The sequence below is a fragment of the Myodes glareolus genome, chromosome 10 (assembly GCF_982192425.1).
Source record: "Myodes glareolus chromosome 10, mMyoGla1.1, whole genome shotgun sequence".
Taxonomy (NCBI): Eukaryota; Metazoa; Chordata; class Mammalia; order Rodentia; family Cricetidae; genus Myodes; species Myodes glareolus.
Genome location: NC_142035.1, coordinates 21,932,248 through 21,956,464, shown reverse-complemented (window position 1 = coordinate 21,956,464; position 24,217 = coordinate 21,932,248). Strand labels below are relative to the sequence as shown.

Here is a 24,217-nt window from a genome sequence, read left to right as displayed (position 1 = left end):
TGGACTAAAATACAAGGGTACACTGCTGACAGGAGCCCTGTGCTCCCAATGTAACTTTTCCTGGGGAGAGGCAAACTTCTCCACATCCCAGAGAGACACATGGTAAGATCTAGGAAACAGTCCAACCTCGTCCAGCTTTAGTGAAACAGTGAGTCAGTTTACAGGGGTTACTTAGAGGAGGGAGCATGAGTGCAAAGACAGCTGTTCATCAAAAAGCCCATTCTGTCATGGATGACACCCTACAAAAGCCACATTCTTGGAACTCCCTGCACAACTAGTTGGCATCACCGCCAGCCTGAGTTTCCCTAGCAATTATTTAATGCATATATATAATAAATGTAGTATATTCCTGAGGAATGAATCTCGTGAGTCCTGTAAGTTTCTGAGCCTTTTAAGTCTTGTTTTCTCTCAGAGTCTTATGAGCCTCCTTCCAGGAGACAATGCTTCAATTCAGAAGAAATAGCTGCACATCACCCATTAACATAGGTTTTCATCTAGGCCAAGGTGTTAAAAGATTTTTGACTAGGATGGACCTTCAAGCAAAAGGACAAGCAAGGCTGGCTATAGTGTAGTTTCATAGTGGGTTCTTGTAGGAAGTGAATGAAATTACCTGGCGCGAGTGAGAAGGAAACACAGAACACGCAACAAACCAGTTTAGTTTACTAGAGGGGGCTTGTATAGGCCCAGGAAAGTCAGTGTGCAGAGAGAAAGATGGCACATCCAGCTTTTAAAAGCTGCCTAGCGCATGCACACAGTGGGTTGACGTGGCTATGTCATACGCAGATGGGGGGTCACGCATGCATGCAAGGGCTTAGCTGAGTCAAACGTGGATGATGTAATCCACCCCGCATGTGGGTCAAGTGCGGACCTTTAACATTCCCCCAAGCCATTAGGTACTTCTGCCTGAGGGCTTGTCTGCACATGCATGGCCCCTAAAACCCGGAAGTATCAGCCTTATGTGGCTGAAATCATTACAGTGGAGGCTCACTCTAAAGCAGGTTATCATAATGGAAGTTGTAGACTGTGACTATTTAAACTATTTGGAAAACAAAACAAAAATCTTTTTTCATTTAATACTTCAATAAAATACAATGGATTGGTTGACCAGACCTTATAACTCTATGAAGTCTATTGCTGAAATGACAAATCTGGGCAGTAATATAATCCAAAAACTCTTAGAAGTCACCAGGTAATTGGAAGAGAAAGACCTGAGGACTTGCTTGTATATTTTTCTAGTTTTCAGGTGATGGTATTTGAAACTGCCTACAGATTCCTCTCCCTTTTAGTGTTCTGCCCTAGACACGTCAAGTTTTGTCCTAGAAATACCCACTACACCACTGGTGCTGAAATTGAAAAATATTTTTTTTGTATGTTGGTTGGTGAAATAAAAAATGGCCTGTTAGTTGTTCTAGCAGCAGATGCGTGTATAATCTTTTTGAAGCCTGGGTGGTTTCATCTTGTTTAGAAGTAGAGAACAGAGTTGGCTGCACTTGTGTGGGCATCTGAAGTGGGGTGGGGTGGCAAGACTACTGACAATTCGGGTCCTAGCCCCCATAGATATACATTAACCTGGGCCTATTTTATGTATGTTCTTATTGTTTATCACCTTTTTACTGTTGGTTCACAAAGGGACATCTATGGTGATTGGAATAAGAATCATAGATTTGAATGCACGATTTGAAAGGATTAAAAGGATTAGGAGGTGTGGCCTTGTAGTAGGCATGGCCTTGTTGAAGGAAGTGTCACTTGGGAGCAGGTTTGAGATTTCAAAAGCCCATGAGAGGCCTAGGCATTCTCTCTCTCTCTCTCTCTCTCTCTCTCTCTCTTTCTCTCTCTAGCTACAGCTCAGGATGTAGCTCTCAGCTTCTAGTCCAGCACCTGCCTATATGATACCATGATGATAACAAACTAACCTCTGAAACTGTAAGCAAGCTCTTAAGTGCTTTCTTTCATAAGAGCTGCCTTGGTCATGTTTTCTCTTCAGAGCAAGAAAACAATGACTAAAACAACATTTTTTTCTGGATTTTTTTTTTTGTCTTGTTTTTTGAGACAGGATTTCTCTGTGAAACTGACTTGGCTGTCCTGGAACTCACTCTGTAGACCAGGCTAGCCTCAAATTCACAGAGATCCGTCTGCCTCTATTTCCCGAGTGCTGGGATTAAAGGCGTGCGACACCACTGCCCGGCTTTTCCTAAATTCTTAACTGTCCCTCTAATTTCTTTGTAGATCACTATCACTGAGATTTTTTTTTCCTTTTCTATACTTGTATTATTTCTGTTAAAACAAAAAGAGGGGGCAGTACTTCCCTCATAAACAATTATAGAATACATTATATATTATACATGTTTATATGTATTTTTATGCTGCTGATGACTAAACCCAGGGCCTTATACATGTTCTCTGTTACTAAGTTACATCACAGCCCTAATGGGAATGATCTTAAATCAGTACTTCCTTGGACAGATGAGCATAGAAACCATGGCCTGTTCAGGACTGCTTTGAGTTAGGGAAATCATCCCATGTTCTGGTGTTCACTATTCTTTAGAAATCGTAGAGTCTGCCCCTTTCCTTTCGATTTTGCAAATCTGAAGACTTGTTTTGTTTTCTTTTGGTTTGGTTTTTGGTTTTTCTTAGTCAGGGTTTCTCTGGAAGACCTGGTTCCTCCTAGAACTATCTCTGTAGCCCATGCAGGCCTCAAACTCAGAGATATGCCTGCTTCTGCCTCCTGAGTGATGGAATTAAAGGTGTGCGCCAAGACATTTTTGACCATCCCTCTCTTCTGTTTTGTCACTTTCCTCTGCTCTTAAGGAATATATATATATATTTTGTGGGGTTGAGCAGGACAGAAACTTTCATCTATAGATTTGGGAAACAAACAAAAAAGAAAAGAAAGAACAAAAGAAAGAAAGGAAGAAAGACAAAGCATGAGAGATATGGACTCAGGTATAAAAGGAAAGTCTTCATTCCCTGCCCTTACTCTAACTGACTTCCTTCTCTGTTCTGTTCAGTAATACTTAAAACTCTGTAAAGTTTCACAATTTGGGCTTCAGAGTCATATTCTGGAACTGTAACTTCATTAAGCCTTGCATTTTTGATCATTTACACATAGTAGTAAGTGCCTCAGATCCATCCCTATGAAAGAGATGGAGAAGCACAGAGAAAAGTTGGGGTGGGGTGGGGTAGGAAGGAAAATAAACCTAGCTATTATAATTTTACCTAGTATATGTTCTCTTTCTGGGCTGTTACCTGAGAGCTCCTCCCTATCCCCAGCCCTGTTTTTTATTTGTATAATAGTCTTTTAATGAGAGAAAAAAATTGTTTTGTAAAAGACTTAGTTTTAAGTGTGTGTGTGTTGGGGGGGGTTGCTCATGTGTGCATGCAGAAACACACACACACACTCACAGAAGCCATAAAAGGGCATTGGGTCCCCAGGAGCTGGAGTTACAGATGGTTGTAAGCTGACCAACAGGGGTGCCGAAAGCCAAGCTAACTGTGGAGCCCAATCTCCAGCCTCTATTTGTTTTTGAAGCAGGGTCTAACACAGCCCAGGCTGATCCTGAGTGGAGTAAGCCATAATGCCCCACAAGAAGCTCTTATGAAATAGGTGTCCCAGTGAAGGGCAGGAAAGCAAAGCAGTTACTAAAAATGTGAGAATCAAAAATAGTAAAGACATGAGTGTATCAGTAATATAAAATGAACAATATATTTTAATATGTGGTATTAAAATGACATTGTACTGTTTTCAGTTTTTTTCAACATATGACAAAATTAAAGCCTAGACCCTTTGTTTCATACATTTTTTTAGAAAAATCAATAAAAACTACTAACCTGTTTCTAAGGATAGCTTTATATAAAAATAATAAAGCTATCTGGATTTAATAGACTTATTAGTATTATCACTATTAGGCACTTATAAAAGTTCCCAGGTTCCGAGATAGTTCAGTAAAAAGCAGTTCCATGTCTCTTAGAATGTACTTCAATGAATTTTAACTAACAAATATAAATAAAATAAGCATTTTTATGCTTGAGACCATCTGTTGGTGGCATTAGTCAAAAAATAAAATCTACCTGGAGGGAAAGGAACTACAGTACAAAATATGAGAAAGACAGGGGTCATTCAGTCTTGTTCTGGCACTAGAGATCTAAACTATATCCTCAGCTTAGCCTCTGTAGTCACAGTCCCCTTGCTTTTTTGAATTTGAAAAAGGAATTCATTTACTCCTTCTGTAACAGAGTCTTGCTCTGCCTGGCCTGGAATTAGTTATATAGATCAGGATAACCTTGAACTTGTGACAGTTCTCTCTCCTTTGCCTCACAAGTGCTGGGATACAGGCCTAAGATGCGAAGCCTGGCTTGTTCTCTCACTTTTTCAAATATGAAAATTTAGAAATGAGTATCTTTCCATCCCTACAGGTCTCTTTCTGCCCTGAGAATGGAAGAGTGCATGAAAAAAAGTTTCAAGAAAACCACCAGTTTTTATATAACTCCATTATCTTTACAGTACAGGATGGATGGATGTTCTCTGTGATCAAAATGTACAGCATGCTATCTTTAGGAAATAAGAGGTCAGCCCTGGAATTTGATTAAACACGGGAGGCTTAGTATCACTAAAAACATACTTGGTTGCATGAGGTTTTTTGGGAGCACAAATTCAGCAACTGAGATGGACTGTAGAGCAGATCTGTGTTTATTCCCATTTGCAAGAATGAGCAGATTGTAGATGAATACAGCAGACTAACCAAGGATGTAGGTGTAGGAGTCAGAATACTTGGATTATCCTCGCTTTGCCCTTTGCTAGTTGTGTGACCCAGAGCAACTTAATTTCATGTTTGTTTCCTCAGTTTCTCCATCTGCAAAACAAAGATAATAATGAAGCGAATAAAGAATTGAAAGGTAGCTGGGCAGTGGTGGCACACGTCTTTAATCCCAGCACTAGGGAAGCAGAGGCAGGCAGATCTCAGTGAGTTCAAGGCCAGCCTGGTCTACAGGGCTAGTTCTAGGACAGCCAAGGCTACACAGAGAAACCCGTCTCAAAAAAACAAAAACAAATAAAGAAACAAAGAACAATTAGAATTCATACTACAGGAGTCGAGGAGAATATGAGGGGTAAATGTAATTTAAATGTATGCTTAGTTAGCATTCCTTGCAGTTTTATATGTAGTGATTTAGCGAGTCTTGACTCTGACTCAGAGTGAATGTTCAATGTGACACTGTGATGTAGGATACCTGTGGCCCGCAGGCTATATATATGTTGGACATACCTGAATCCATCAGGCAACTAAGGTCTTCATTTTGAGCCTTCTGGAGCTACACCTAGTAGATTGCCTCATCCCACTCACTATGAACCATAGAGAAATTTGTTCCTAAAGACATCTCAGCAGAGAGATAGCAATGAAAATTGGAAAAGAAGGTGAATACAGATTCAGACGCTCACTCGACAACTCAAACAGTGCCGTTCACTGCTGGCTCTTCACCTGTCTTGTTGCATTTCTTTTCTCTCCATATCACCCAAGGGAATTCAGCTCTGGCTTTCTACTTAGGTTTTTTCACTAAGCACAAGACTAAATTGGACTTAGTGCCTCATTTCTAGTATGCCCCTCGGGGATGTCCCACCCTTCCAGGTGCAGTTATTAAAGTATTTATTCAACATAAACTAATCTCTCTCTTTTGTAACGTGCATTGGTGTTTTGCCTTTATGTACTGTATATCTGTTTGAGGGTATCAGAGCTTGGAGTTACATACAGTTGTGAGCGGCCATGTTGGTGATGGGAATTGAACCCCCGTCCTTTGGATGAATAGTCAGTGCTCTTAACTCCTGAGTCATTTCTCCAGTCTAACTAATATGTTTCTTAGAAAAAATTCATTTTCTGAGAACATTTTCTTCATTTAAATTTAAAGTGGGCAGTGGGTACTAAACAGATTCCACCTTAGAGCTACCAAGGGCCTGGCAGCAGTAGTTGGAGAAATTAGGAACATGGGGGGAAAGGAGTGGGGACTTTGTATATACTGGGATAGATTCAGCATTATAACCCTGTCAGAATTTTGTTATTGTTCACAGGCATCAAAAGGAATTGGAAGAAGAAAAGCCTTATGAGATTTTATAAAATATTAAGTATGAAAATGTAAAAATAGACTGGTATTTCTTGTCCTTAATCAATTAGCCTTGACAACAAAGCTAACAATACTAACACCACAACACTGACATTTATTTGGAATTTTTATTTTGTCGTTTCTGTTGTTACTTAAGGATTATTTTGTTTTCATACAAAGTTTTACTATGTAGCCTTGACTGGCCAGGGAATTTGCTATATAGACCAGGCTGGCCTGGAACGCTCAGTGATATGCCTGTCTCTGCCTCCTGAGTGCTGGGATTAAAGGTGGCTGCATAAGTCTTGTTTTTTTGGGGGGGGTGGTTTAAGATTGATTTATTTATTTATACAGTATCCTGCCTGTAGGCCAGAAGAGAGCACCAGATCTCATTATAGGTGGTTGCTGGGAATTGAATTTAGGACCTCTGGAAGAGCAGTCAGTGCTCTTAACCACTGAGTCATCTCTCCAGCTCCCAAGTCTTGTTTTTTGATAGAATATAACAGACTTGCATGAAGTAGAGACTGGTCTCAAACTCAAGAATGATCTTAAATACCTGATTCTCCTGCCTTAGGCTCCCAAGTGTTGGGGTTACACGCATGACTTGTTTGTTTTTGTGCACTGAACCCAGGACCTCTCTCTTGCTGTGCATGCACACTCCTACTCTTCCATTGATTTATGTCCCTGGCCCTGGAATATCCCCCCCAAAACCCCACCCCACCCTCTGTCTCTCTAAAGCAGTGAGCAGCACTTAAACTTTGTGAATGTCTGCATGACTCAAACTCACAACAGTTTTTACTGTATCTTCAAATTTAAACCAAGAACGTAACATATTTTAACTACTAGGATGTTTTTTAAGCGGGGATAATGTTGGAGGTAACTAAGTGCATAGTAGCTTCATGCTAGGGTTGCCTAAGTCTGAAAGAAAAACAGAATACAGGCTGGCAAGATCAACTTAATGGGTAAACATATTTTCTACAAAAGCCTAACAGCCTATGTTTGATCCTTGGGATGCTCCTTGCAGAAAGAGAGAACCAACTCCCACAAGTTGTCCTCTGACCTCCACACTACACACATTCATAGATACATCTGAAATATGGTAACATTTGAAAAAAGAAAGAAAATGGAGTATGTTTGTCACTTCTGTGGTTTCTGGAAGGATTCGTTCTTACCTGCGGTCATGTGTTTTACATTCTAACTATGAAGACAGCTGAAGAGCTTCCTCAACCTGCAGACTGCTTTCTGGGATTCTGGCTGACTCCCTACCCTCTGGATTCGGAACAGCGCCTGGGAGGCGATGATGCGCAAAGATGGTTCAGGGTCTTGTAACAGTTCTCTCAGGTCTACATGGAAGAAAACAAGACTGGAGGGTTCTAGAAACGAATACGGTCTAGATATCAGGTAGCCAACAAACCACAGTAGCTGAGATAAAAAGGCAACTTTTCCTGAAGCTGTCTGAAAGTCTGTCCATTGGTGAATTGATTCAATTTTGACCTGTAAAATCCACTGTTTTCTGAATTGCTAAGTATTTCATTCTTTTCGCAATAGCCATATTTTAAGTAGTCTGCCTAAAATAAAATTATCTGGGCCTGCCAAGTTCTGTCTAATGTTAACTCTTAACTTCCTGCTTTACTCTTAAAAGTTAACTCTTAAATCATTATTCCCTTGTAGTATTTTTCTTCTTTCTTTTCTTTCTTTATTTTTTGAGACAGTTTCTCGGTAGCTTTGGAGCCTGTCCTAGAACTTGCTCTGTAGACCAGGTTGGCCTTGAACTCAGAGAGGTCCGCCTGATTTGCCTCCTGATTAAAGGCTTGCACCACCATTGCCCAGCCTTTTTTTTTTTTTTCCTTAGAGACAAGGTCTTACTATGTACCTCTGGCTGTCCTAGAACCTCCTATTAAGAATAGTCTGGCCTCAAACTCATAAAGATCTACCTACCTCTGCCTCTCAAGTGCCAGGATTAAAGGCGTATGCCACTGTGCCTAGCTAGTATTTTGCAATTTCTTTGTCTTGGTGTTTGTTGTTGTTCGTTTGTTTGCTTTGTTTTTGAGGCAGGGTTTCTCGGTGTACCCTTGGCTGTACTGGACGTAGCTCTGTAGACCAGGCTGGCCTCACACTCTGTGGCTTTGGAGCCTGTCCTGGAACTAGCTCTTGTAGACCAGACTGGTCTCGAACTCACAGAGATCTGCCTGCCTCTGCCTCCCGAGTGCTGGGATTAAAGGTGTTTGCCACCACCGCTCAAGTGGGTATGATTCTACAACCTACGGATAATTGCTTTTTTTTAGAAAGTATGTCTTTTAATCCCAGCACTCGGGAGACAGCTCTGAGTTCGAGGTATGGTCTATTGATCAAGTTCCAGGACAGCCAGAACTACACAGAGAAACCATGTCTAGAAACAAACAAACAAAAAGTGTGTCTTCATGGTCTTTTTTTCTATACACTGTTTTGCTTTAATATTGTTGTTCAAATGGAACATTGTGATCCAAAAACTTTTTTCTTTTAAGACAGGGTCTTGGTATGACCTTGAACTCATTATCCTCCTGCCTCTACCTCCTGAGTTTAGGGGTATTGCTTGTCTTATGAAATAATATCTCATTATCTGAGTTACTCTTTGTGGAAATATAACTTTTGTTCCACAAGTGTTTTAGGTAAGAAATAAGTCAGTCATATAGTATCCTACTCCATAGTATAATTTACATGGCTTTCTTTTCTTCTTTTTTTTCATTATGTAGCCCAGTCTGGCCTCAAACTCACACTCTTTCTCCCCAGTCTCCCAAGTACTGGGTGTACATCACCAAGGCTGGCGGATTTTTGTTGCTGCTGTTGTTGTTTTAGAATGTCTTAATATCTATAAGAAATGGTAGAAGTTAGTGAGAAGCAGGTGATGAAACAGGGGATACAGAGATGGCTCTGTGTTTAAGAGTATTTGCTGCTCTTTCAAAGGACTTGGATTCAGTTCCCAGCACCCACATGGTTTATAACCTTGTACAACTCCAATTCCAGGGCATTCTGACAGCGGCAGGCACCAGGTATGCACGTGATACAAACACTTATATTCAGGCAAAACACTCCTACACATAAAACAAATATTAGGAAAATCAGCATTGTCTTCCTTATTTAAGTTTTATTCCCTACCTGTTTCAATAATTACTGTGTTTTTAAAAGTAGCAAATTGGGTCCTGCAGGATGATAGTGGAAGGATGATAGTGTAATTAAAAGTGGCATACACTTTTAATTACATCAATCAGGCAGTGGTAAGCAGATCTCTGTGAGTTTGAGGCTAGCCTGGTCTACAGAGTAAGTTCCAGGACAGCTAGGGCTGGACATAGAAACTCTATCTCAGAAAAAAGAAGAAGAAGAAGAAGAAGAAGAAGAAGAAGAAGAAGAAGAAGAAGAAGAAGAAGAAGAAGAAGAAGAAGAGGAGGAGGAGGGGGAAGAGGAGGAGGAGGAGGAGGGGGAGGGAAGGAAGGAGGGAGGGAGGGAGAGAGGGAGGGAGGGAGAGAGAGGGAGGGAGGGAGGGAGGGAGAAGGAAAGAAAATGTAGTGAGTGAGTAAAGGCACTTGCCACCAAGCCTGACAAGCTGAGGTCTATCCCCACGACCTCATGGCTGAGGAAAAGAGTCACTCTTGAAGTTTGTCCTCTTACCGCCATACACGTACTAAGCAAACAAAAATATTTTAATTAAAAAAGCAAATTGTTTAGATTTTTAAATTGGTTATAAAAGTAGTGATTTTGGATTGAGGATGTGCATTTGCATTTCTTTATCTTTCCTAACTACCTTCCCCCCCAGCGCTAGGGATTGAACCCTAATGCTAAGCTACATCTGTACATATTAAACAAACATCTTACCATTAAACTATGTCTCCAGATTTACACAACTATTCTTAAATGGGCATGAGAGCTCTTTGAGCTCAATCTGCAGAGCTGTACAGTTACAGAAAATTTCACCCACTGACAGTTCTAAAAACAGTTCTGATGGTTGCCTTAGATGGCTATGAACGCATCCCTGTGCTAAATCCTACTCTATAGCACAGCTGCTCAGACAGTGGGGCAGTCTCTGAGGTTCACGTGAGACATCACCATAATTTGTTAAGACAGATTTCTAGAAAGATGAGGTTTTACTTTCTGACATAATTTAGGATTTCCCCTTAGATAGTCAGTAAAGCTGTTTCCAGACAGATAGGATCATATCCTTCCTAAGGGGTCTTAGATTTAGATGAGACCAAAATTTAATTGAATTATAGTCACTTGTGCTTTTATTGTTGCATAAGCCAAGAGTTTTAGATGCCAGACTCAGCTGTGCTACAGAGTCTGCCCGTAATCACAGAATCAGATACCTTCCAAAACAGTGAACTCAACATCCAAGCAATGTCATTACTTACCATTCTCTATCCAGTCAGTACCCTTCATCTTGAGCTCACTGGGATCCATATACTTTGATAAGAGCCCTAAACACAAGATGGTAAATCTTATTTTTATTATTTAATAATCTAAGCAGATAGCAGAATTAGTTTTTTTGTTAATAAGCCATATTCAAAACAAAGAAATTCCAGCCAGGCATTCTGACTCAACACTTGGGAAGCTCAGGCATGAGAACTGCCATGAGTTCCAAGGGAGCCTTGAGTACACAATGGAACTATCTCAAAGGCTAAGCCGAGCTGGGCGGTAGTGGTGCACACCTTTAATCCCAGCACTCTGGAGGCAGAGGCAGATGGATCTCTGAGTTCAATGTTAGCCTGGTCTACATATCAGTTTCAGACCAGCCAGAGCTACACAGTGAAAACCTGTTTCAAAAAATAAATAAATAATAAGGAACAAGAGCCAGCAAGATGGCTTAAAGGGCTAATATGCTTGCTCATGAACCTGAAAATCTGAGTTCAATTCCCAGACCCACGCAGTGGATGGAGAGCTGACTCCCACAAGCTCTTTGACCTCCACATATCCACCACATCACCTGCATGCACACATACACACACCCACAGAATAAATAAATAGTTTTAAATATTAAAATAAATTCTAGAGTGCCTTATAGTTATTTGTCAATAACATAGATCCTTCTTCTATGAAAGTAATTTCAAGGTCATCTACACATAGATCATGCCTGATACTATAAGTCTGGTTTGAAGTTTGTGGCTGGGGAGGTCAGGCCCTAGCAGAGAAGATAACAGTTTTGCTTTGCTAGATGGATTATTGTGGCCATCAAATTGTCTGATAAATACTTAGGTATACTTATACTCATAGATTAGTGGTGCTGTCAGCTTTGATCAGGGGTTTTTTAGTAGGTATCAGTTATTGAAGCAACTCAGGGTCAGAGTGCAGAGAATAAGAGACTATTTGGGTGTCGCCCTGAGGCATCTGTCTCCCAGCCCTGGGCTCAGGTAACACTGTAGAAGAGGGTGCTGAAGGAACGCATGAGTGGAAGGAACAGGTATGTTGTAGAATATCTTCTAGACATTACACTCACAAGCTCATAGCAGCTGTGATGGCCTGCATGAGGCCTGCACAAGACTGGGTCCAGTGACATTCTGTCACCAAGGACTTAGGAGTCCACACATACCCTTGAGGATTTCTAGGCAGTTAGAAAGGGGTTTGTATACCTCCATGAGGACCTACGGGCAGGTAATGGTTGCTGGGAGGGGCAACGTGAAGGAAGAAACATGTTCCTCAGTGGTAGTCACTTGTAAGTTACCCAGGCTCCTGTAAATAGCCCTTTCCCATGCTCCTATGGTAATCCTAAGTAAATTCATTGAGTCATGAAAATACAAGACATGAAAGTAGGAGAGAGACTATTTGGGAAGAAGGGGATCAATGGGAATGGGTGAGGGATAAGAGGGTTATGGAGTGAATATGATTGCAATACATTCTATTTAAAGAAAAGAGGACACTTGACACAACATGGGAGGGTATAAGGTAGCTATACAAATGAAAGGGTTTTCTTTTACCTATAAACAAGACAGCTGTTCTTCTGATGGGAAGTTTTGGATCCCTGGAATACATTAGGGTTTGGTCTAGGATGTTTATTTTCCCCTTGCTTTTTTCTCCCTAAGTTGATGGGAAGAGTATATAACAAAGTAGCAAGTGAGTATGGCAGTTCCTGAATTGCTACAGTGACCATCACAGTGACTGCTTTGCCATGATAGAAGCCCCAGTAGTTAACTCCTCAGAATACCCACTGCACACACCTGTCCACGACACCTTTAAAGTCACTCTGGCTTCTCTGCACCTCTGTCTTCTCGCCTCTAAATGCCACCTGGAGCTTTAATTTCCCTACCAGCTCTTCCTGCCTAATCAACCCAGCTCTAAGTACTTGCAGGAGTCTTTTCTTGGCACATATTAGTTTCCACTTGGAGTTTCTATTTTAGTTTCTTAGAAGTTCAATATTGGATCCAGGTGGTTCTACTACAATCAGTTTCTAGAAAACTATGCATGGTCCTTCTAAAGCTACCCTGGATCATACAGGTTCTGCTGGGTTTGTAAAAAGAAGATGGCATCTGGGTCTCAGGGCTAGTGACATGCTGCCCTCTTCTTATTTTATGGTTTTTAAAAAAGAAAACAAACTATTTTTTTTTCATTTTACATACCAATCCCAGTTCCCACTCCCTCCCCTCCTCGCATTCCCTCTAGCTTTCCCCTCCCACCCACTCCCCCATCCTCAGAGAGGGTAAGGTGCATTGCTTTGGGAAAGGTCCAAGGCCCTCCCTACTATATCTAGGCTGAGCAAGGTGCTGCCTCTTCTTATAAGGCCACATACTATGGCAGTCCTTACTTAGGGACTAATGCTCTAATGGAAAATAAGACAATCTACTATATCAAGCAAAAGGCTAGAGTCGTGAAGACAATGCATAATTATTTCAATTTATCTCACATGGAAATTTGTTGTTACTTGGACAAAGTCTCATTATATAGCTCTGGCTACCCTGGAACGCTTGACTTGAATTTACAGAAATCCATCTACCTCCACATTCTGAGTACTGGGATTAAGATATGCACCACCAAGCCTAGCCCAAGTAAAAATTGTTGACTATATACTATCAGTCTGACCTTACAGCTTCTAATGCAATTAGTGGGGCTCTCTAGTTTAGCAATCACTTTGTTATTACTATTATGAAACAAGGTCTTACTCTATAGCTCAGCTTGCCCTCAAACTCACACAGACTCAGCCTCCTGAGTGACGTTATTACAGCTATGTGTCACCACACCTTGTACCACCAGTTTTTTGCATATGTGAAGAAATGTGTTAGTAGTGAATTTGTTAGCTGGTGAAATGGCCCAGTGGGTAAAGTGCTTGCTGTGCACTCAAATTTGATCCTTGGATCAAATTTGATCCCTGGATCCCAAATAACAAAAGCCAGGTGTGTAATTCCAGCACTCCTCAGTGAGATGGGAGATGGAGAAGGAGAAGCAGAAATGAAAGACCCTTCCTTTCAAGGCAAGGACTGACTCCTGAAAGTTGTCCACTGACCTCCACTTGCACACTGTGGCACACTCAATGTGTGTGCACATACACATAAAAATGTGTATTTGTGACTAATCAGAACTATAGAAAAGAGATCTACCTCTTGAACATGGAACATTAACTACTGCTGTGAAGGAGTGGGGTGGGAAATGTTTCCTGCATGTCATGTGTCTCCACTAAAAGCTATCAGAGGAAACAGAGCTACTACTTTGATGCGGGAGAATTGTCTGTATTCTGTCAATCATATCTTAATAAAACGCTGATTGGTCAGGCAGGCAGTATAGGTGGGAAAACCAGACAGGAAGTAGAGGTGATGCAATAAGAACAGGAGAATTCTGGGAAGCAGGGAGATTCCTCAGCGACTCCTGCACAGACCACCGAGAGGAAACATGTAAGCTGCCCAGCTAAAAAAGGTACTGAGCCATTATGGCTAACATAGATAATGATAAGGGATTAATATAAGTTACAAGGACCAATAATAAGCCTGACCTATTGGGCCAATCAGTTTATAATCTTATGGAGTCTTGTGTGTGATTTTCTTTGGGGTTTGCCGGCTGTGGAGTACCGGGCGGGACAGATACCCCAACAAGCGACTCATGTTACACTACTTCTCACATACAAAGAATTTGCAGAGCCTTCTAACTTCATTCGGTTTGATGTATAAGGGATCTTTGCAGTACACTTCCCGGGGCAGCTTCCATTTCAGGAACTGGGCACACAAAGTCAGGACTCGTCTACTCTCCTGTGGGGGGAAGAGTATAACAGGTCAGCATTTTCAGACCTTTTTTAACTGAGGGAAACTTTCTTTAGGAAAACTGACACCAAAGTCTAATGTGAAAGGTCAGTAATTTCAGAATTACTCTGAGTGAGGTGAGGAAAGGAATTAACTGGCTTTTTGTCTTCCTCCTGAAGACCCTAAAGGACTCATAAGCTTGCAAGGCGCCAACAAGGATGTAGAAACCACTTGTCTCTGTAGAGTGAGAATGAGCAGATATGGTACGCAGGTAAGATACACATTACATAGCCCAGGTTCTAGACAGGATTCCATTGTGCAAGTGGGACGCTTCTCTAGCTGTAGCGCTCAGAATGCCACTAAAGCACCTTTCAACACTGTTTATCTCAGGTCCACTAGATATCCGGGCCATAAATATCATTTTAAGATGGTGTGTGTCTTTAATCACAACACTTAGGAGATAAGGCAAGTGGGCAGATCTCTGAGTTAAAGGCCAGCCTGGTCTACATAGTCAGTTCCAGGCCATCTAGGGTTACACATGACACTTTGTCTCCAAACAAAAGCAACAACAAAAACCAAACACTTTGGGGATTGATAAGAATTAGTTCAGCTTCTTGGGGCTGGAGAGATGGCTCAGTGGTTAAGAGCATTGCCTGTTCTTCCAAAGGTCCTGAGTTCAATTCCCGGCAACCACATGGTGGCTCACAACCATCTGTAATGATGCCTGGTGCCCTCTTCTGGCCTGCAGACATACAGACAGAATATTGTATACATAATAAATAAATAAATATTTAAAAAAAGAATTAGTTCAGCTTCTTTGTGTAGCAATTTGTAGATATGTAGTATCTAATACAAATACCCACACTAGGGTTTTATGCCCTTTGGAAGTTCTCACATGCATACACTAAAGTGCTTGTTACAGCATTATTACCATGAAAACCAAACACTATCTAGTGTCTGGAATAGAAGAATGGGGTAAATTTTAGATTAAATGATGTAATTCCACAAAACACTGAAAAGAAATGATCTACACACTTACAATAAAATATCATAAATACAATGCTAAGCAAATATGCTGAGAGGTTTATGGAAATACACAACATAAAGTTTAAAACACGAAAAATAATCTCGGTGTGGTGGTGCACAACTATCATCCCAGCATTTGGAAGGCAAAGGCCAAGAGGACAGCAAATTCAAGGCCAGGTTGTCCTACATGATGAGACTGTCTTAAACACACACACACACACACACACACACACACACTCACATTCACGCAGACAAGCCAGGCATTGATGGCACACACCTATAGTCCCAGCACTTAGGAAACAGGCAGGACAATCAGATCCATCCAGGATCAAGCCTTAGCTACAAAGTGAGTTTAGGATCAGCTTGACCTACTATAGACCCTATCCCAAACAAAAAACACAAAAGAGAGGTGAGGGAAAGGAAGGGAAGGAATTCCTTCCTTCAGGAATGACTAAAGTATGGATGACAGGTCTTGGGTGCTTCAGCTGGGAACAGGTGCATGACTTACTTGTTTCATTTCTTTGGTTCTGTCCTAACCCAGTCTAACACTCACCTCTTTGCTCAGACTCCTCTCTGAAGAACTTGACTTAGCTAGAAGTTATTCAAGTTTGCAGGAAAGTAAACGCAGAGCCTTGGTAGCTCTAAGCCTTTTCTGATTGCTAAAGGATGGCAGATTGGGGGGAAGTATCAATGTACCACCTACATGTGAGTCCCAAAGATATGCTTCCCATCAGCTGGTTGACAACGTCTGAGCTACACATACAGATGTCTGAAGTGCCCTTCAGCTAATCATCAGGCTAGGACAGAGGGAGCATAGGAACAAACAGGATGCTTTAGCTGGCTAACCAAAAACTGTCCACAAGATGCACCCCAAGGAGCAAGGATAGACATGGCCCTACAAAAGCCTCCTGCCTCATCAGCCTCCCAAGTAGCTGAGATTACAAATATATACCATTATGCCCAGTCTGAACAGACACAGTTAATACTAGGTGGCTTAAATGAAAAACCACAATTCTTACAGCAAAACCCTTGAAAGGCTTAGGAGAAATAAAGTCTTCAGTTGGTCCAGAGAGGTTACTCTCTAACTTAACTCCAACACATTCCATGTCTCCAGGCCATGGGGTAGCCATTGAAAGAAAAGAACATGTTTGTCATTAACACAGAGTTTGTTGAGTTGAGCATGATATTTCTTGCTCTGTGCTTGGCTACAAGGTGACAATACACAGTTTCTTCCCCACAAATAGTTTATTTTGCTACATAGAAATTAAGAGTTTGAGTTCCCGTAATTTACTCAGGGAAATGACTGAAATGTAGTTTTGTGCCAGAGGATGTAAGGAATAAGAATGTGACTGCAGTCTGTGTCCTCGAGGAGATAAACACTACTTGCAGAGTTAGATCTGAATTCAGTTATTCACGGCTGAAAAGAGACTGGTATTACCTGAGCTATTTCATCATTGTCATCCTGAGAAAACAGCAGCAATGGGACCAAGCTTTCCAGGACGTGGTTCTCCACACACTTCTTATCTGTGTGTTTCACAGCCTTTACGGCGGCTCCAAAGAGAGTCATGGACAAACGATGGATGCCGTGTCTCACCTTAGAATGGAGGATTCACAAGGAAACAGCTCAGCGAACATGCTCAGACTAGCTTATGAGAACTCTGGGGAGTCTGGCACATCAGTCTCAACATGGAGCTATCTAGCTGCATGGAGGAATCAACTATATAGGGAGATAGCAAGACTTGTGTTTGATACTCTTGTTTCTGAACTGTACAAGCAACAAATAGGTAGTTCCATTTGTTGCTGAAAATGCTTGCATTCAATCCTGGTATTAATCACTCACACGCTTTTTTGCTAAAATTCAAAACCCTAACTAGCATATACTAAGGATGCAGGTCAATGTACTTTATGTGTTTCTTTTAGAAAAATCTTTGTGATTTGGGACAAGGATATAAGTATAGTCCATCATTTTGACCCATTTCTTTCTCTTTTTTTCTTATGACCCATTTCTTACTGTTCCTTGTCCTACACAAACTCTTCCCCCACCCACAGAGCAAGGTAATGGCTTGGTAAATCTGTATGTCTCAAATTTTAGGGTGTTTTGTTTTATTTTGAGACAGGGTTTCTCTGTGTAGTCCTGGTCATCCTGGACCAGGCTGGCCTTGAACTCTGAGATTTGCCTGCTTCTGCCTCCCGAGTATGGGTATTAAAGGCATGTGCCAACACCACCCTGCTGTATCTCAAAATTTTTTAAGTTTGAAAAACTAATAACATCAGTCCAAAAAGAGGGACATCACAGATTATCTGGAAGGGTCTTGAAGAAGATCTAAAGGGCCTCTATAAATGAGAAAAAATCCATTATGAGGGTAAAATAAAATGGCCTTATTATAGTCTCGAAATCTACCAGCTGGTAGGTGCCCACCCACTAGGGAAGAATCTTTTCTCTCATTGTCTTACATCACCAAATAAGGAGAACAGGATCTTCATCATGGAAGCCAAGGTGGTAGAGTCTAGTGTCTTGACAAGCTGCATGAGTATCTGGATGGCCAACAAAACGATCCTCTCATCGGACTCATGTAAGCTATCTAAGATGCACGGTACCACACTTTTGATGTCTTCTCTCTGTGTGTCCAAAAGCAGCCATGACCTCTTCTCCCATAGCACATTCTCTTATTCTAAATGGAAGGATCCCACACTGACTTAAGTAACCCGCTGCTTGTGGTTTTCTGGTAACTCTGATGGTAGAGAGAGCATAAGAACTCTCTCTTTACTATTGGCATGCCTGGTATATAGAGGGGAAGGAGCTTCCGTGAATTGCTTCATAAACAGAGGGTTCCAGGTGGGGAAGGGACAGGGGTTATACCCTCAGCTTTACTTTAAGGAAAAGCTTTTCCAACACAGAAAAAAAGTGGAATGGCCAGCTCAGGCCACAGTGAGCTTTCCAGAATGGAAGTTATTCAGACATAGGCTTGAAAAACTACTTGGTAGGATCAGCAGGGTTGGACTGAGGATTCTTAAAAGCCCTCCCCATTCTAAACTCCTACAAGGAAGCAATCTCAGGATTTTAAAACATGTGTTTTAAAAAATATATATTCTTCCCAAGGGGCATCAACAAAGTCTAGCACATTGCTTTGAGGCAGGACCAGTGGATGGGAGGTAGGATGGGGGTGGGATGGGGGTGGGATGGGGGTGGGATGGGGGTAAGGTGGAGGAAGCAGAAGGAAAACGGAGTAGGAACAGGGATTGGTATGTAAAATGAGAAAAGATAATTTTTTAAAATAAATTATACACACACACACACACACACAATACAATACAATAAACAAATGTTCATGCATCCAATTAGCCAGAGTTAGCATATACTAGTATTTGTCATTTTTGTTCCTTATATGTATGTATTTTTATATAAAATAAATAATCTCAGGTGGCAAAATTAAAGCCTCAGGGTTACTTCTGACTGAGGCATAGTTCTATTTCTTTCTTTTTTTGTTTTTGTTTGTTTCTTTGTTTGTTTGTTGTTTTTGTTTTATTTGAGACAGAGTTTCTTTGTGTAGACTTGGCTGTCCTGGAACTAGCTCTCTAGACCAGGCCTAGCCTCCAACTCACAGAGATCCTCCTGCTTCTACTTTCTGAGTGCTTTGATTAAAGTCATATGCCACCACAGCCCAGCTGAAGCATAGTTTTCTAATGAGACATGCAGAATACTTTCATTATGAATGCCAGTGATCTTTGTCTTGATGATAAAATCCTGGAGTATCCAAGTACTCCACAAGACAGCATGGTGTAAGGCATCAAGCAGGCAGCTGAATATTTTCTACTGTGTTGTAACAATAAGTGCACCTCTCCCACAAAATGCAAGTTTCGAAGTATTATATTTGTGACTCGGAATTTAAATGTTATTTAACTTTAATAGTTTCCACATAACTTCTAGGTATAAAATCAGAACGCTATAGATGGATGTACAGTGAGAAAGGTCTTCCCCCATTCATCCTGCCCCAGCACTTCCAGTTCCTCCTTCCTGAGTTTCTTGGGTATCTTTGGGGTTGTTCTATTTCTGTTTCCATTTATTATTATGTATCTATTATCTATTTATTGTATCTATTACAAGTACATCAATGATCAAAGGCCCTTTTACCATCTCTCGGTGTCTGACAAGGTTGCGTAGTCCCCTCAGTGCAAGAATCTTGAAGAGCTTATTCTCATCATACAGCCAGTCCTTCAGGCGGACAGTGGAGTATAACCTGGGCAATCTCTTAGCCACTGGACTCCTTAGGAGCTGAAAGAAATGACCTTGGAGCTCTTTTTCCTTGACGGGAGCTACCTTCCCACCAACTTCAATGTATACATTTTCTTTTGAAATCCCCAGCTGCTGCAGAGTGATGCTGGGGCAGGAGCACAAGGGCTGCTGACAAATGGTGAGAGAAAGGCTTTCCCAAGGCTTGGATCTAAAGAAAGCATCTGTTTCAGACACAGAATGGACCCCAGACTGTCCCTGAGTTGAATACAGGTTAGGAAAGAGGTTCTACTGCTTTCTGGGCTTCCTGAATCTAGTACCTACAGAACTCTTACCTCCACAAAAAAGCCTGCAGATGTGAGCTTGTGTTTATCATTCCCTCGGTTAATCAAAGGGACTAACAAGTACATGGTCTTACATGCAAAGACGTGGCTTCTTTCCAGCAAGGCACTGTAAAAGAGACCAACAGAAAACTCTCAGACATATGCCCACCCAGATGGCATTTCCCAGGGTCAGCCCTCCAAAGTTTTAACCTTGCTTTAGGTATTCAGGAAGTATGCCAGGGCCAAAACTTTTAAAATTTTGTCCTGGTTAATTTATAGATACTATAGCTAGGCATGATGGTGCACACCTTTAATCTCAACACTTGGGAGGCAGAGGAAGAAGAACTGCTGTGACTTTGAGGCCAGTCTGGTCTAGAGAGAGAAAGAGTTCCAGGCCAGGGACACAGTGAGACCCTGCTTCAAAAAAATTTACAGCTATTGTATATTCTGTTTCAGTTTTAGTCACTGTGATTTTTTAAAAGGAAAAAAATATAACAATTCTGCTTTCTGGAGAGAATGAATACATTAGAATAAGGAAGTCTTACTTGGCAAGCAGGAATACTCCCTGAAGATGGCATTCTCCCCTCAGAAGGGTCCATCCATCATTCTTTTCCATGATGCTGAATTCCTGCCAGCACAATGTTCTGAGGAGGAGAGTCTTTGTAGCTTGTATGGCGAAGCTAAGTTGAGCAAAAACAAGCATGGGTGGAAAGAATAGGCCTGCTAGTCACTGGGATGGGCCAGTGGCTGTACTGTAATCCATCCCTTTCTAGAGTTCTTAAAGATGCTTCATATTCTAATATCCAGAAAGGCCTTCCATATACATTCTCAGCATAAAGAAATTTAACTTGATTTTGTTTCTCAAGGAGTTTGGCAGGAGATCTATGATTCAGAACTGATTTGGGATGCTAAATGGATATCCATCGCATTAAAAAAAACATTAATTTTCTGAGTCTGAGTTAGCCTGCATTTCTGTGCACCACATGCAGTGCCCATGGAGGTCAGAAGAGAAGGTGTTGATCCTCTAGAACTGGAGTTACAGACGGTTATGAGCTGTCATGTAGAAATGAACCTGGATCCTCTACAAGACCAGCAGCAAGTGCCCTTAACCTCTAAACGATCTCTCCAGCCTAATCTATTGATTTAAAAAAAAAAAACTGAGGTAAAATTTAAGGCTAGGTATTTGGCTCAGTTGGTAGAACGTCTGCCTAGCATGCTCTAAGCTCTGGTTTGATCACCATCACTTCAGAAACCAGACATGGTGGGACATGCCTGGACCTCCAGCATTTAGGAGCTAGGAATCAGTAGTTCAAGGTCATCCTAAACTACAAAGTGAGTTTGAGGCTGACTTGCAGGACATGAATCCGAGATTCAAAAAGAAAAAGGAAAAAGATGCAATTTATACTTCCCCATAAAATTTACCAGCGCAACTTACAAAGTACTTCTTGAGTAGCCATTCCAGACACAGCTTCAAGCATGGTAGAGCTGGAAAGGTTCCCGGAGATAACCCGCTCCAGTCTCCTCAGTTACAGAAGAGGAAACTAAGGCACAGAACCGTGCATTGGTCCAGGGTGGCAGCTCATTAAACAGATGCATGAGAACTACACCTGGGACAAACTGACACTTAGCCTGGCCCTAAACTCCCATGGTATGGCATTTCCTCCCTAGAGATCTGTGTGTCAACGGCGCTAGAAATGTCTACAAAGACCTTATTGAGGAACTGAAAAACCTCTCCAAGCAATATCCCAGAAATAAGGAATTATTTCACTGGATCAATCCAGTTTGGGAGGCTGGTTTACTGGTTTTGTCTCTACTTGCTCTGTCAAGGAAGGGGCAGCACAATATCACATGTTATCTGCCAGGCACCTAGATAGTTAAACACTGATACCAAGAAAACCAAAGGCAGCAAATAAAAGCCAGAGGGATCCTCAGCATTTTACTGTAAGGATTGGGGACCAGTGTTCACGCACGGTCAGGACCACATCTATCCTTGTATCTACTCCAGTGCCCAGGACTCTGTAAGTGTTCAGATCAATGAAATCACAATGAGCAATACCACAAAGGTGTGACCTCCGTTGGTATTTCCTGTCCTGCGTACAGGCCACTTGGGATGCTGACATCAGACATGGTGAGGCCAACGCTGTGGTGAATCTGGATGAGCAGTGCCATCAAAAGCTGAGGAAAGAGTCGAAATGCAGCTTCTCGCAGTCTGTTTCCCATAAGCACCTCATAAAGGGCATCTGTTGCCTGTGGTAGAAAAGGCACAGGGAGGAACTGAGAGCCTATTGGTTCTACCACTGTGTCATGACTAGTCCACAGACAGAACAGCAATGGTAATTGTATGAAAGGGAGGATAAGAGTAAAGGGATTGTTGGAAGTGAGCTGGGGCATGCTCACAGTGGAGTACATGCTTAGCAAGGTGTAGATCCTCGCTTCAATCTTTAGCACCACATACATATTATATGTATGTGTAGATATACATATTATATGTATGTGTATATATTATATGTGTATATCATGCATACACATACATACACAGAGAGGGGGGAGTATGTGTGTGTGTCCAATGAGCAGACCTGACATCCAAAAATCATAACTGGAAGGTATTAGTACACTTTATTAGATACAACTAAAAACAATGAAATGAAACCACATTACAATCTATCATATTAGATGACAAATAACAATTCAGAAAAGTGTCTATTTTGTATTAATGTGTTAATAAAATGCTCTCATCCTTCAGTAAGACAAATGTAAAGGCCTGCTGCTCAAGGTGCACCCATTGCAACACTGCATCATCGGGGAGCGGTTGAAAATGAGAACGTGAATTCCCTCCCACACCTCCTATATCACAGTCTGCTTTGTGTGACTGAAATATACATGTATTTGCCTTAACTTCTAAAACTGCACTAACGTAACATTTTAGATTTTTTTTGAGACTGGGTTCTCTGTATAACAGTCCTGGCTGTCCTGGAACTCACTCTGTACAACAGGCTGGCCTCGAATTTACAGAGATCCTCATGCCTCAGCCTCCTGAGTGCTGGGATTAAAGGTGTGCACCACCACAACCCTCTTACATTTTTGAATTTTTAAAAAGCACACATTCATAAGAAAAGAGAATAAAAGACAATAGCAAATTAGAAATACTGAAAGAAGTTTGGAAGTTTAAAATACTATGACAGTAGCTTGGACTAGACAAAGAGGAACCTAAACAGAGGAGGGGTGGGGATGAGGAGAGAAGCAAAGCCTTCCAGAAGGCCAGGTGGGAAAGGAATTCCAGCACTCTGGGGAGCCAAAGTAGGTTCAAAGTCATCCTTCATTATATCGCTAGTTTAAGGTCAGCCTGGACCTACCTGAGATGCTGTCTCAGAAACGAAAAGCATATGTACCGATAGGAAGCAGTCTCTGCACGGCCAAGGCCAGAGGTCTGCAGCAGCCCTCTGTACTGTCTGGACAGTCTGGCTGTGAGCATAAGACTGCTTTAAAAGTGCTGTTTTCAAAGGAAAACTTGGTGGGAAAACATCAAATACACATGCACAGGTATTTCTAGAAATTTCATTAGGGAGATGAAACAAATTATGAGCTAAGAATGGTTTTCCTTATTTCTTCCTTCCTTCCTTTCTTTTTTGTCTGTATAAGTGTTAGGTTTTGTTGTTTTTTCCTTTTAAAAAAATTGTTGCCCAGACTCTTGGGCTCAAATGATGTTCCTACCTCAGCCTTCTGAGTAGCTGGGATGACAGGCACACAACATTGTCTTGGGTTTAGATTTATTTTTTTAAATCCAAAGATTGTGTGGCAGACTATGTATGACCTGTAGTCCTAAAATATATATTCCTTACAAGACCCAAAACATTCTTTAGATAGAAAGCTTCCTAAACCTTAATTAAAAGGGCCATTGTTTTCTACCTTATATATTATTATATTTTTAAACTTTTTTTCACAAGTTTGGGTTACTTTAGGTAGTTTTTAAGGCTAGAAGTAGGAATGGTCACACTGTATTACACTGTCACACGCTCCAGCTCTCTCCAGGTCAGAGTCAATGAAAGATTTCATGGATTTACAGATGAATGCTAGAAACAAACTTCAAAAGAGAAGAAGATCGCCCTCTGGATGAGGGCGTCCTCCTCGGGGAGCATCCTGAGCCGCACAAGGAGCAGAGCAATGGCTTACAGCAACAGCCACATAGGCCATCTTCTCCTGGGTGGTCACATCATGGCATTTCTGCAGCTTTCTCAGGAGCCTCCATAGGACCCAGGTCGTTTTAGACAGTTCTACATTCAGGGTTCTCCACAATTCAGCCAGGTGCCTAGAAATCCCAGAATAGAAAGCATCAAGAGAAGGACTTATCCCAGGCTTCCCAG

At 41.5% G+C, this 24,217-nt stretch overlaps 1 protein-coding gene across 3 annotated transcripts in view; it reads right to left on the bottom strand.

The window, feature by feature from the left end:
• Positions 1–4,669: 4,669 nt before the first annotated feature.
• The window catches only part of Mroh8 (maestro heat like repeat family member 8), an 84,051-nt gene continuing 64,503 nt past the window's right edge, over positions 4,670–24,217 (bottom strand). For 2 of the 3 annotated variants that reach the window (XM_048440884.3, XM_048440885.3), the window contains exons 14-25: positions 24,027–24,162; positions 21,913–22,103; positions 20,402–20,536; positions 19,869–19,983; positions 19,435–19,575; positions 17,757–17,921; positions 16,741–16,896; positions 14,163–14,285; positions 12,030–12,129; positions 10,470–10,535; positions 7,260–7,430; positions 4,670–4,850 (exon numbers count right to left, since the gene is read on the bottom strand). In XM_048440884.3, the coding sequence (XP_048296841.3) occupies positions 7,282–7,430; positions 10,470–10,535; positions 12,030–12,129; positions 14,163–14,285; positions 16,741–16,896; positions 17,757–17,921; positions 19,435–19,575; positions 19,869–19,983; positions 20,402–20,536; positions 21,913–22,103; positions 24,027–24,162 (1,477 nt within the window). In that variant the 3' untranslated portion in view covers positions 4,670–4,850; positions 7,260–7,281. The remainder of the gene's footprint in view (positions 4,851–7,259; positions 7,431–10,469; positions 10,536–12,029; positions 12,130–14,162; positions 14,286–16,740; positions 16,897–17,756; positions 17,922–19,434; positions 19,576–19,868; positions 19,984–20,401; positions 20,537–21,912; positions 22,104–24,026; positions 24,163–24,217) is intronic. The other variant, XM_048440887.3, reaches the window with a different exon arrangement.